Raw genomic sequence first — 14,265 nt, forward strand, 5'->3', positions numbered from 1 at the left:
TTTGCATCATCAGGGTGGCCAGGGCGAAGGCACACGCTGTCAGACATCCTGCTCTTGGCTCCACGCACGGTGTGAATACCTTGGGCACAAGCCCTGCGAGGCTAGCGGCCAGCCACGTGATGGTCCGGAGACCTCAGCTGGCCTGGGCTGGTGTTCAGCTTGTACCGACCGCGGTCCGACACTGATACAGCCGAGTTGTTCCCAGCTGGATCCCGTTCAAGTTCAGCAGAACTCTGGGGTGATGCTTCATGTTCTATTCTGCATCAAGAAGAATGTCTGCTTACACACCAGCTATCATCCACCAGGCAGTGATTAAATTGCTTTTACAGTAGAGAAACTGTGGCAGCTTGTATCTGTTTAATCAATGCAATATTGTTTTTTTTTATTTTGTTTTTAAATAAAAAATAAAGTTTCTTGGAGCCACGGCTTTACAGTGTGATGGAGAAGGTGTTGCAAATGGACTGCTGATGCTCCCAAGATAAGAGCCTGCACAGACAAATCTTAAGGAAATGTCTGGAGAGCCATGAGCACTGTTCAGCACTATCCTGTCCTCTCTTGACATGCTGAAGGGAAAATATTGCAGAACTTCCTGAGGTTTTGTCAGTCTGTCTGTAAACTCTTGGTCTGGTAGGGGTTAAGGATCATATGTTCATGCTGTCTCTGCAGTGTCATCTTCTATTTTTCTGGAGGTGTCAGGAACATAATCAGCTGTCAGAAAAAACAGAGGCTCGGGAAAGCAAAGGACGGGGTTTTCTTGGCAAGTACAGTCCTTCCTCAGCTTATGTCCTCTGAATCTGGGCTGGAAGGACTAAGTACCAGTGTTCTTTCCTGACCGGTTTTGGCAAGGCCAGACCATCAGCCGCAAACCCTCATCCATTTGGCTCTTCAGAGCCTGATGCTCTGGTACCGCCTGGCTGTTCTTCCGTGCTGGGCAGCAGCAGGTGACACTCAGCACCAGATCCTGTATCGGCAAAGCTCAGCAAGTTGGGGTGATACATAGCACTTTACTGCTTGAAGAAGTGCTTGTAAACGTGTCACAGGCTTTTTGCGGAGGCGAATTGAGCGTAAGTGACTTTCTGAGAGGGTGCCTAGGGTTCCTAGGGGATATGCAGGGCTCAGGGTAGGGCCTTGGCCTGAGCTGCCTTGTGCTTCAAGAAACAGGCTGCAGCACTGCCTCGCTTCAACAGCCGAAAACATCCAGCTTTCCAGCGCAACAGTTACTTGTTAAGAGGAGAAAACAGCTCATCATTTATTTTCAGAAATGAGGTCAAAACAGTGCAGCTGAGGAGGGAAGTGACTGGTGCAGCGGGGCTGGTAATCAGATACAACGCCTCTCCCCGCTAGGTTAAATCCAGCTTCAGTCAGCAGTGACCGAAATCTTTCCTCGTTTGACAGTTGTTCGCCGTGGCCTTTGCGGTGCTGGCTTTGCTCAGCGCCATCTGAGTCGGTGCTTGCATAACCAGCACGCTGCCGGCCTCAGCCCCGCTACCTGCGAGGGGCCTGCTCGGCGGTCCTGTGAGAGAGCCTCATGAGCACCAGAGGATTTGGGGCCGAACACAATTTCTTCCTGAGAGAAAGTCCTCAATTCTGCGTTTCCAGCTCTGTCGGTAGACGAGGGGTGGTGGGGATCTGAGGTGCGGGGCAGCCGTAGTGCTGCCGCAGCCTTGTCAGAGCCTCAGCGGCTGCTTGGCCTGGGCCTGCCTGGTGGACCTGTCCCTTCTCCTGGTCTCACAGCCTTCTCTGGAGCCCTCTTCATGTCCACTGCTGTGTGCAGATTCACACGGGGTTAACGCCTTGAATAAAAGAGGATGTGTGTCTTCTGCACGCTCCCTTTCCTTGACCATTGCGGAGTTAAAGAAAACCATAGAGCAGACGTAAGATGGCTGCCCATATGTTGTTCCCTAATGCAGCCCATCTTCTAGTTATTGATGTTGCTTTTTTACAGATCCATCCGGGGAAGGATGTACTGAGATCAGGCATTTAAGACCTGTCTCTGCTTTTCTTCTCTGGCATGGTAGCCGCTTGGAGTTGTTCCTGTTTTCTCCCCTTGAAATATATTGACATTCATATTGAAGCTTTGTTTCCATCTCTTATTTCTGAGCTTTCAGGTGCTGTTGTCGTAGTCAGAGAGGCGGAAATTTCAAGGAAGGACCTCTGCAAAAGTACCTGCTTGGAGATGCACCGATGCAATGAAAGCACCAAACACGGTGTTCGCTTTGTGTGGGTTTTATGGCTGCTGGATTTGCCTGGGTTCTGCACTTTAACGTGTGTTAGTTCTCGGGGTTTCCCTCTTATCTCTTTGTATGTGAACAGCCATGGCTCGGGCTTCCTGAGCCTGGGGCCTGAGGTGCTGACTGCAGGCTGTGAAATCCCTGCCCCGCTGAGGAGTATTAACCCAAAAATGAAGCGAGGTGAGTCTGAGTGTCAGCACGAGCTGTCCTTCCACAGGTGATGCTGGTGGGCAGGAATGGGACCGACATCCCCAGGGACTGAAACATGGAGAGAGAAGGGAGGGAAACAGACACCTGCAGGAGCACAAGAATGGGTGTGAGAGGGCAAAAGGCAGAGTGAAAGGGCAAAGGTAGAGCTCCTTAAATAGATCAGATTTCCCCACGGCATGGGGGAAACCTCTGGCACGAAGGTGGCCCTGCTCCAACGAGTCTGCTGCTTAGGTACTCGCTCTCTCAGCGTGCTGAGTCCTTTTGGCTACCAGCGTTTTCGGATGCCTTACAGCGGGATGACAGCCCTGAGGGGTAAAACAAACCAGGAATGTGACTGCTGTCATGTGCCGGAGGCACGCCATAGTAGTGACCTGGGACGGGCGGTGGGGTGAAGCTGGGGTTGGATGACAAGGGAGGGGAAGGATTTCCTGGAGAGGAAAATTGCCTGGCCAGCCCTTTGGAAAATGTAAGCGTGCACTGCTGAAGGGCACGTGGGCTCTTTCCTGCAGCACCGCGGAGCTGGGTGTTGAGAGGAGGCATCAGCTGTGACTCGTTTCACAGCCAGGCAAAGCAGGGCACCCCGTGCCGTGCTTCTGGGGCTGGCTTTGCAGGGGTCTGGTGGATGAGGGAAGTTTTAATCAGCCTGCAAACAGAAGTCGGAGTAGTGAGAAAAAAGGAAATGTGGGAGGCATTCCTTTCTCTTATTCTAATAGCATCAGTCTCTAGCGGGCCTGCAGTGGAAGGGCAGAGGTCTGGAGTTATTTTTAATCTTTGTCACTTTGCGATCTAACTGTGAAAGGCAGAAGAGAGCCACTGTTGTGTGAACCGCTCCATGGGAAGGAGAGGGTTAGTCTGTGAGTGTCTGGAGAAAGCCGTGATGGTAAGGGTTTGAAACTCTCCAGGCTGTGCTGTGTGCTGCAGTAATGTTCAGCTAAAAGCATCACCCGGTGCCAGTGAAGGCAATGGAAATTATACGACCAAGTGGCAGAAGGAGCAGGAGCAGGCCCATGGCAATTTATTTTCCATCAGACAAGAGCCATGAAGTCATTAGTTATTTTTTCAGAAGGCTTTGCTAGGTGTTTTAAAGAGTACTGTACTATCTCTGCTGTGCCATGTATGCAGGAAAAGATTAATTCCCAGGTTAGCAAGATAAGAATTATGATGAGACAGAAGTCTGAGTCAGACGCAGGGGGGAGAGGCAAACGCTGCAGGCTGAAGCCATCCTTGGACTCCTGTTGAATTCTGAGAAGAGCTAGAGAGAGGGAAACTTTTTTTATTTTATTCTTTTAATTACAGAAGAACAGAGGTTTTGAAACACATGAATTTCAGAAGCAAAGAAATTGCGAATTATGGCTTCATTCTCTAGCTACAGCTACCCTGAGGATTTGGAGTACTTTGCAAATATTTAATTACTCTCACCTCAGTGCCCTTGTAAGCATTGCAGAAAATAAACAGAAATAAGCTGTGCTGTGAGACTTGCAGTCCAGCTGCAACTCTGATGCCTTTACTAGCAGCTCTAGAGCTGCTTTCTTCACTACAAGAGCAGAAAACTGAGGATAATATGAACTGGTAAATTAAATACAGTGCAGGTCCCAGGACCTGAGTCCTAAAGACTCTGCTCTGACACTCTTGTAACCTGCTGCTCTGAAGCTCCGAAGTGGCATACTCTGAACACTTGCCTTCTTGCTGAGCGGCCGTGGCTGTGTGCAGCATTACAGTGTGCATTCCCCTGGCGCCAGCTCTGGAGCTCTCATGCGTATGCAGTAAATGGATATCCTAGTGGTCTTTACGTGCATTAATATTCTGTCTCTCGGTTACTCGGAGTATGCAGATGAAATCGCTCACAGCGATTTCAGCAGGGCTCTGCAGGCCAGGATTTAGACCGGTCTTTTCATCAGTTTGGACCTCTAGTGATATATTTGTAAAAAAAAAAATTTGGGGGGGAAAGGGGCAAAGTGAGAGGTAAAGACGAGATGTTCCACAGGGTGTTTTTCTGCTTTAGCGTATTACAGAAGTAAGGTACATAGTTAAGTCACTTACAGCAAGTGAGCCAGGAAAATCTTTGCCTCAATTCCACCTTTTTTTTAAACTTGTGTTGGAAGAGTGTATCATAAATCATCACAGAAGCAACAACTTGCACCGTTCTGCACTCCCCCAAGCTGCTGCTTTTAAGAAGCTGACATTTAGTGCAGTGATTGAGTACGAAATCTGCAGTGTGAAATTAGGCATCAGAGCTAGCAAGCAATTACTTCCAAACCTGTGTTTGTATGTTGCGCACACAGCATTGCCCCTCCCTTCTCTCCTCCCTTAATTTCCCTCTTATTTTCCTTTGCCTGTCCAAATGTAAATCCTTCAGGTCAGGGCCTGCGTTATCTGTTATATTTGTCTGGTGCTACCAGAAACAAAACACGAACGACGACGATAACGCTGCGGTTTGCAGCTTCTGCCGTGCAAAGCAGGCGGCAGTGAACGAACCCAGGGAGAAGGTGCTGGGGCAGAGAGCAGTTACAGCAGCCTCTCCTCTGCTGGGATGGAGACACAGTGCTGGCTCCTGAAATATCACCGCGGAAAGGCAGTTTACAGCTTTCTGCAGCAGCAGGGGAGAATTTAGCTCAACTTGAAACAAAGCAGCAAGGAAAGCCTACACTGGACAACTGAGATTAATGTGGAAAGAGATGTTGCATGTTAGCTTTAGCAGCCAGACCCAGCTTTGGTAAAATGAAGAAAAAAAAAAAAACACATTATTTCCTTAAAGCCTCTGATGCTGAACACAAAGTACTCTGTGAAAGTTTAAAATGCCAGGTGGTGTATTAGGTAAATAAAGTCGTCCTGCTGTAGGCATTGTTTCTCACAGCAGCCGGCTATAACCAGCGCGTAGTACAAGCGGCCATGTGAATCTCTGCCATGTGATGTAGTGCTATGCCTGCCTAATGTGCTGATACCGGGCTGGGAAGTCAGCGGAGGCTTTTCTTTCAGCGGTTATCATTGTGCTGATAGGGGTCAGCTATTGCACGTGGCTTATTTGCACGGATTGGCGCACGCCCGTGAGTCATCTGGTTTGGATCACGACAAGAAACCGGGTGTTTGCACAGATGTCACGCGTCTTTACGGAGCAGATTGAATGAAGAGGACTGATTGATTTTCATTCTAGTGACTTTCCAGATTTGTATCACAGGACTGCACAGTTAGCTTTTGTTATAACTCGGTGGCTGCCCTGAGGCAGCGCTTGCACAATGTCACATCCCATCAGCAGCAGTCCCGGGTTTGCGTACAGCAAGAGTCCTTTGGAAGGCGGCAGTCTTGAACTCCTGTTGTTCTGCTGTAAGCAGCGGGACTGGAAAGTCAGCCAGGTGATTCAGAAAGTGCAAGGCTGGTATTCCCAGCCTTCTTGACCCCATGCTCTGTGGGTGATGGATGCACAGGAGGGTAAAGCTTTCTTTGCTCACGTGCTCAGCCAAGACTCCTGCTTCTGCTTCTCGTGGTTCTGCGGGGCATTTCCCCATGGTGCTGTTACCTGCTGAGGATCATTGGTAATGCTTCGCTCCCATCAATGCCACTTGCGCTGGCAAGGTGCATGGTTCGGTGTCTCCGACCATGCTTGCTGGCCACAGCCTAGTGTCTGGTAAATTCCTGGTGTCGCGTCTCTCAACATAATTACCGCACTCACTGCTGAGTGCTGATCTCACTGCTTCTGCCTGGCCAGGCACTTACTCAGTGCCCTGCCTCAACCGTGACCAGGACCTCTTCATTTATCACCTGTGAGGTTGTCAAACAGCAGTGGAATTTGCATTTGTCTTGAAAAAAAAGAAAGAGCCATCCTTTGCCATCCAGCTTGTGGCTCACAGCTGTTTCTCTGCTACAAACCCGCATCTGGTGCTCTCTCCAGTATTTGCAAGACAAAGGAGAAGGGGTCACAGAAAGCTGAGAGTTAGAGACCAGGCTGAGACCTCAGTCACAGCAGCACTTCCTGCCCATGAGAACCTGAAAAATCACACTGTGAGGAATGTTTTCTTCTTTGAAAAGCAGCAAATTCATAACTGTATAGATCTCTGGATCCTATGCACTACTTTCTGCAGCTTGCCTGTTGCCCTAAAAGCCCAAGTTCACAGCCCTTAACAGCCGTGTCTCTCCTGACAGTAAGGCTCCCTGGTGTATGTGTATATTCTGATATAATTTTCTCTGATGAATATGGGAAAAATGCAAGTCTGTTGGAAACAGGCAATGCAAAAAACAAAGTTACAAAACTTATCTAGCTGGGGAGAATAACTATTATGAACTAAGCATGAAAGCACAGGGTCACCATGGCGGTTTGGACCTCAAAAAGTGCTCCCTGTGCTCTCTGTTTGCCCCACCAGCGAATATCCTCGGGGCTGCAGAGCATTTGGTGCGACCTGATGACACGATACCGGTCCACGGCACATGAAGGCACCAAAGGTAGCTCAGACCGAAAGGCTGTCTGGCCCAGTGTTTTGTCCTGGATGGGGGAAAATAGAGGGTGCCTGGGCAACAGAGCAAGAGGAAAAGCGTAGGGTTCATAATTACCTGATTACCAGCCTGACTGCATCAGTTTACTGCAGAGGGACTTGGGGTCCCATCCCTGGCAGTGCCCAAGGCCAGGCTGGATGGGGTTGGGGGCAGCCTGGGCTGGTGGGAGGGGTCCCTGCCCATGGCAGGGGGTGGCACTGGGTGGGCTTTGAGGTCTCTTTGAAATTTGAAATTGAATCAATTACAAAGTGCAAAGCTTGGGGCACTGAGAGGGCAGAAACCAGCTGCAAGGGTGCACCTGCAGTGGGACAGGGAAGCTCTGCAGGTGAGATCCCAGGTGGCTGGGAGCCCGTCAGACTGATCCAGCCTGCTCATGCAGTGACTTGAAAGATACATTTTACTCCTTTTTTATTATTATTATTAATAGAAAGATCATTTTGGAAACAACCAAATCTCTCACTGAACACCGCAGCAGCTAGATGAAGAGCCATGGCGTTGCTTCATTAAGATTGAAGCAAATGCAGCTAGGATAGATGCTGCTCCATCATACTTTGGGTTATAATAAGATTGTTTTTCAGGTTTGTTTTTAATTAATGTGTTTTACAACATGTAGTGTCAATGTCACCAACACGACTTGAATAGAAACAGCCATTTACCTGCTTATGGGCTCATAGTTTTACTGCCATTAAGTGGCATTAAACTTCATTTCACATAATTTGCATCAATTTGCTTACGTGTCAAAATTAACATAGTATTGTGTCTGAAGAGTGAATCAGCTTAATGAACAGCAGGCTCAACTCGGATTCACTTGTGCTTCTGACTACTTAAAATTCAGCAGCCACAGCCTGCCTACTTCTCTGTTTCACTGCCAGCTGAAGAATGCAAATGAAAGGACGATGTTGTCCTGGGAAGGAATCAGACAAAAAGTGTCACTTGGCGACACCGCAAATGGAAACTCGCCCCCCCCCCCCCTTTTTTTTTTTTTGGAGATGTTTCAGTCTAAATGGTAAATGAATACATCCCTATGTAGTAACCTGGAAAGCTATTTTTTATTGTTAGTGATGGCATTATCTGCTTGCTCAGGTACAGGACAAGAGAATACTGAAGTGTGATTCCTAGGAAGATGCAAACTGTGAAAGTGATTTATTTTTCGTTGCCAGTAACTTTCACCAGTTTTAGCAACTCCATGTTAAGCGCATAAATACAAATGAAATGTTTGACAGCAGGCTGCTGGCTATATCCTTTGGACCCTCGACAGGGCAGTGCAACTCTGTCCAGACCCACCCTTTTGTAAAGGATCATTAGTTCATCCCTGAAATCTCTAGCAGCGTAACTTGTGGGCAGGAGGCTCCAAAGGTCCGTGGGGGCAGGGGCTGGTTTTTTTTTTCTTTCTGGAAAGGGGTTGATTGGAGCTCTGGGCAGAACTACACATCGCACTGCTGATAAATAAAAGGGAGGCTTTGGCAGGAATCACTGGGCTGTGAGCATCCTTCCTCCCAGAAACCACCAGATGCATCCTGCCAGGTCAGGCATGAAATGCAGGTGACAGAATTAATTGTGGGTGTCACCCGGGGAATGTAGGAGGGCAGCCACCCTTCTTCTCTCGGGAGTATGGGAATGACAATGGAGCGCTTTATCCTTTCCTGTTATGTATCTGTGGAAGGATGATGTGAATCCGAATGCCCAAGTAGGTGGATGTAAAATTTAATACCATGCAAAATAAGGGCTTTATTTAAAAGAAATAGTTGCACATATCTCAAGAAGCAAGGGAAGGTAGCAGCATTATTTTTGTATGCGTGTGACTAAGTAAATGCCAGTTAGTGTTGCATGCTATCTTGGGCCAAAGCTGTGGGCTCTGCTGTTACAGCAGTATCTTCTCGGAGCTCTTGCATCCAACCTGTGATGTGCAGCTAGATCCAAGCTGAGGCTGTGCAAATAAGCAAAGAATTGAATGTTGGGCCATCGCTGCTTATCATCACAGACAACACTGTCATAGAGGAAGACAACTGAAAATTGCCTTATTTTGATCAAAATTAAGACTAGTACTATTTAATTCTGTTACAATCAAACATACACATTCTAAGAGTAAAGATACACTATAATATGTGGGTTGCTTCTTTACGTGAATTCGATTAAGCACTACATTTGTATACTCTTGAGATTATTTTTATTCATATGCATATTCCGTTACACAAATATTAGGACTTACGACTCATCAGTAAGGAGACCACAAAGTTATCCTCTTTTTTTGGACTTGTTTGCCACCAGGAATGAAGTGGCAGGATGAACCAGAAAAAAAGCAAAACACTTGGACTGTTTATTTCCTTTTATGACAAGGTTACCCAGCCAGTTAAAGGAAGCCAGTAGATGTGATTTCTTGGGGATTTTAGTAAAGCTTTCGCTACTGTCTCTCACAGTATCCTTCTGGACAGAATATGGAGCGTACAGGTAGACAAGTACATAATATGATGGGAGAACAACTGGCTGATGGGTCAGGCTGAAAGGGTTATAGTAAATGGGGTTACCTCAGCCTGGCAGCCAGTCATTAGTGGGGTTCCACAGGGCTCCATTTTAGGGCCAGTTCTCTTTAATGTTTTTATAAATGACTTGGACGTAGGACTCAAATGCACACTAAATAAGTTGGTGGGCGATACAAATTAGGAGGTGCTGTTGACTCCTTCAAGGGTGGAGAGGCCTTACAGAGAGATCTTGACAAGCCAGAGGGCTGGGCAATCACCAACAATATGACATTTAACAAGAGCAAGTGATGGATTATGCACCTGGGAAGGGCAACCCTGGTTATAATGTGCAGACTGGGGAATGAGAGGCTGGGGAGCAGCCCTGTGGGATGTGGGGAGCCAGTCCCATGGGATGTGGGGTTTCTGGTTGACAGCAAGATGAATACGAGCGAACAGTGTGCCCTGGCAGCCAAAAGGGCTGGCTGTACCCTGGGGTGCATCAGGTACAGCATAGCTAGATGCTGGAGGGAAAGGATTGTCCTGCTCTGCTGTGCTCTGGTGGGGCCTCACCTCAAGTACCATGTGCAGTTTTGCGTGCCACAATATAAGCAGGACGTAAAACTATTAGAGAGTGTCCAAAGGAGGGCTAGAAAGATGATGAAGGGTCTGGAGGAGATGTGTGAGGGGTGGCTGAGGTCCCTGGGTTTGCTCAGCCCAGAGCAGAGCAGGCCAAGGGGAGGCCTCATGGCGGCCTGCAGCTCCCTCACGAGGGGAGCGGAGGGGCAGGCGCTGAGCTCTGCTCTCTGGGGACAGCGACAGGACCCGAGGGAACGGCATGGAGCTGGGACAGGGGAGGGTCAGGCTGGGTGTTAGGGAAAGGTTCTGCACCCAGAGGTGGTCGGGCACTGGGACAGGCTCCCCAGGGCAGTGGGCACGGCACCGAGCTGCAGGAGTTCAAGGAGCGTTTGGACACTGCTCTCGGACACAGGGTCTGGTTTTGGGGTGGTTCTGTGTGGAGCCAGGAGTTGGACTCGACGGTCCTTGGGGGTCCCTGCTAAGTTGGGATATTCTGTGATTCTATTATAAAACTAGACTGGGACAATAGAAAACATGGGACAAAACTTTCTGTTGGCCAGTGATAAAGTAACTGATCTACTAGAATCTCCACCACCCCCCCTTTTTTTTTTGTCTAAAATTGTTTTATTAATCTAATGGAAAAAAGGAAGAGGTTTTTTTTTTTTTTTAGTTTGCTAACATGAAAATACCACACATGATTAGTCATTTCATTGTCTGATGAATGAAACATTAGCATTAGAGATAATTACTTGGCATATCAGTTCATCTCCTTATCAGAACTGGAGGAGTATGCAGGCAACCTCCAAAACTGTTTCTTCTCCAAAATCCTAGATACATACTGCATTTTTTCAGCCATATTATAGAAAAGTCTAGAAATGGTGGCAGGCCTAATTGTTTAACATGTACTTTCTTAAAAACAAATTGTTTTCAGCCATACGATACAAGATGTATCTTGTCTCTTCAGTTTCTTCTGTAGTAGGCAAGTGCAGCTACTGCAAATATATGTACCTATATATTTACACCAATGCCATCTGTTTAGAAGGCAGTTCAATAGGATTAAGTTAACACAAAGTTCCGTTACTCCTGAACTGATTTTAGTTTGGGGATATATTAGAGATTTTCATCCTTTCATGTCACAGGCTTTCATAAAATTCTTTGTAGGGTTTAGGATATTGAGTTTTATCATAGCAGCTAAATCTTTTGTTTTAACAATCATAAAACTATTTAACATTTCCTAAAGGATTATTCCTTCAATCTCAGTATTATAGAAGTGTAAACAAAATATATACCACAATAATGCCATGAAGAAGGCTTTTAAATAATAAATGTTGAAAACATCTAATTACATAATTTAATCAAATTCCCTGCAAAATAATTATGACTTTCCCTCCACATCTTTGAGGAAGTTGCGTCATAGAAAAATTAAATCTCAAATGTGCCTCACTTTGAGTACTTACGTTTTAAGAGCCCGGGAGAAACAGACGGTTCTGAGGATCAAAGTGCTCTCAGTGAAGTTGCTGGAGTCACAGACACTTGTCATCTATAAAAACTCATGCCAAGTTTCCCAAGCTGCCATCCACGAGGAAGTTCACCATCAGTGAACGTTGTTATAAAATGGAAGCCACACTGTCTGTAAGGAACTTTTCCTGGCTGTGCTGTTACACATTTATAATGAGGTGACAATAGTTTTCATGAGATGTAAGGGATGTTACTTCCTTGGTCTCCTTTGATCCACATCTTCCGGTGTCCTATAGCTGTCCTCTATACTTGTATGCCAGCCTTGTTAGGACTGTGAATATGTGGTTCCCTTATGTCTGGTAATTACTCTTTTGGCAGGGCTTGCTGATACTGGAAATCGTTTCTGTAGACTTGCGGATACATTAGCACATAATGAGCACATCCCCGCAGTAAGACTTTAAGATCTAATGGTGTTTTTCTCCCTTTTAGTGGTTTTCCATTTGCAACAATTACAGCTACCATCCACCTCAAACCTCAGTCTAAGTGCTTAGGAAACATTTGTACACCCATAAAAACACAGAAGATAAGAGCATCTTCCCCAGAACTGTTTATCTAAATGTGCAAGCAAAAACCGTCCGTTTAATCGTTCAGCATATGGAACACTCCCCAACCTCACTGAAATCAGGAGAAGCTGAGGACATTCAAAACAACCATGGCATTTCTTCTTGCCTCTCCTTGTGGCATGTCACATTAGCCAACATTTGTATCTGCCTTATATTTATATAACACCCACTCTCCACTGGATCTGTGATTACTGCTGCTTGATCAGCAGAGCTGCAGGTCTCTCTAACGAAGAAAAGGAGTGAATATTGATTCCAATAAAGCTAAATTTTTTCAGTGAGAGTTAGGATTTTCTTGAAATAAATATATTACACTAGAACACTAATACCACTACAAATAAAACATCTTAGCTTAAAAAAACAGCTTAATCATTTTGAAAGTTTCCTGATGAGTGATTCTATTGTCTCTTCATATGTAAAAGCCATCAAGAAAGGCTGTTTTTAATGAACAATTATATTAAAAGAACAGTTACCTGAATTCCTCATTAATTCCTGGATATGTCAGGAGTAATTATTTCTTCAAGTAATAAATCCCTTCCTAAGTCGTTGGATCGCTAGTCTTCTGACTCTAGCATCTTAGTTAATACTGAGTTTTATTGTTTACCTTCCATAAATACAAAGTTTCCTTTAGAATGCTGTCTCGTGGGGTAGAACAGTGGCACTGAGAAGTAATGAACATCCTTTGAGGTCAATGGAAGTCAGGATACAAAAACATTGCTGAGGATTCAGTCAACCAGGGTTCTTGATGTGAGTCAGACATTTGATTGCAAAAGTGCTTTGAGAATAAAGTGAGCTGTACTAATACGTCTTGCCCTAGGTTGAAAGCAAGGACCAGCAGAGGCTGAGTGTAAGCCAGTGCAAAGTGTTTGAATGGAGGCGTGCAAAAGTCTCTGGTGAAACTTTGCTTGAACCAATCTTGCCACGAAGATGCACTGTCATGTTCCGAAACATTTGTTTGAATGGCTTGGGATTTTCTGCATATTAAAAGCTATCTGTTCCTTGTCAGTGGACTTGAATCCACTATGGACTAACTGGTTACGTACACAGATCTCTGGAAGTACAGGAAGTGAACCAAATTCAGAGGTCCTGTAGGTGCCTATAGCCCACTTAAAAATTTGAAGCTCTGCTCATGCTGGCATAAGAGAATCATCCTTTGTTTGCTGACACACAAACAGATCTATGTCATATACATGTATAAGTATGTTATAACAAGAAACAAGGATGTTGTAATGAATTTTCTTATTGGATGTAGATGTCTGCTTGTTCTTAAATGGGTAATAAATACAGCTTAAATTACGTGTTTGATCACAGCTCAGAACTGCCTTAAGAACATAACCTAAAATACAGCTGGGGTAGATACATGTGTCAAATAAAAACAGGATGCTCACAAGACAAACGATCTGCTTCTGATAATGATTTTCAGCAAAAGATAAGAATAGTCTTTCTCCTCAAAGGCTGCTGAAAACAATTCTAGTTTGTATGAAGGCATTGCCACGAGCTTTATAGAAAGCAGGCTGAGGCTCATGGGAAATATACCCTGTTTCGTTTTGCCTCTGCACCTAATTTTGTTCTAACTGTTGGGTGAGACAATTAGCATAATCAAAATGCAGAAGCGAGATTAAAGCTCTAGAGCGACTTGCTATGAGATAGAGGTAATCCTGACATTCGCAGGAGTATTAAAATTGCGACAAGAAAGTAACACCGCTGCTTAGGATCACTTTAGAAATAAGGGACCAGACAGGAGGTTAATATAACACAAACTTAGAGCTCTCTTATCTTGCCACTACGCCTCCCTGTATAACGGATCACACAGCTCACCCAGCTGAATGATTAAAAAAGTTTTAATGGGAAGGCAGAGCAATTCCTTTTTATAAGTGGGAGGATGAGATACATACTGTTTGCCTGCAGAAAAGTGATGAAAAAATACAAGTTTACTGTAAAGCTGAGATTTCTATCTGCTTTTCTTCAGAAATGATTTTTAGTAATTATTCTTTTTTACAGCCTCTGGCCTCTCTTCTTCTCCATCTACCCCAACACAAGTGACCAAGCAGCCCACGTTTCCTCTTGAATCCTATAAGCATGAGCCCGAGAGACTAGAAACACGGATTCACTGTTCTTCACCTCCGGACACAGGGCAGAGATTTTCTTTGCCTCCCTCCCAAAGTGCAGCCAAGCCTCCTATAATGACACCATCTCCCTGTGCTACCTCAAAAACAGTGAGTAAAA

The 14,265-nt window shown here is 45.6% G+C and overlaps 1 protein-coding gene across 4 annotated transcripts in view; it reads left to right on the forward strand.

Moving 5' to 3' along the window:
• The window catches only part of PRKAG2 (protein kinase AMP-activated non-catalytic subunit gamma 2), a 217,208-nt gene that overhangs the window by 131,494 nt on the left and 71,449 nt on the right, over positions 1-14,265 (forward strand). For all 4 annotated transcript variants that reach the window (XM_083824659.1, XM_083824660.1, XM_083824661.1 and 1 more), the window contains exon 4: positions 14,041-14,255. In XM_083824659.1, the coding sequence (XP_083680785.1) occupies positions 14,041-14,255 (215 nt within the window). The remainder of the gene's footprint in view (positions 1-14,040; positions 14,256-14,265) is intronic.

Source organism: Anser anser (assembly GCF_964211835.1).
Source record: "Anser anser genome assembly, chromosome: 2".
Classification (NCBI taxonomy): Eukaryota; Metazoa; Chordata; class Aves; order Anseriformes; family Anatidae; genus Anser; species Anser anser.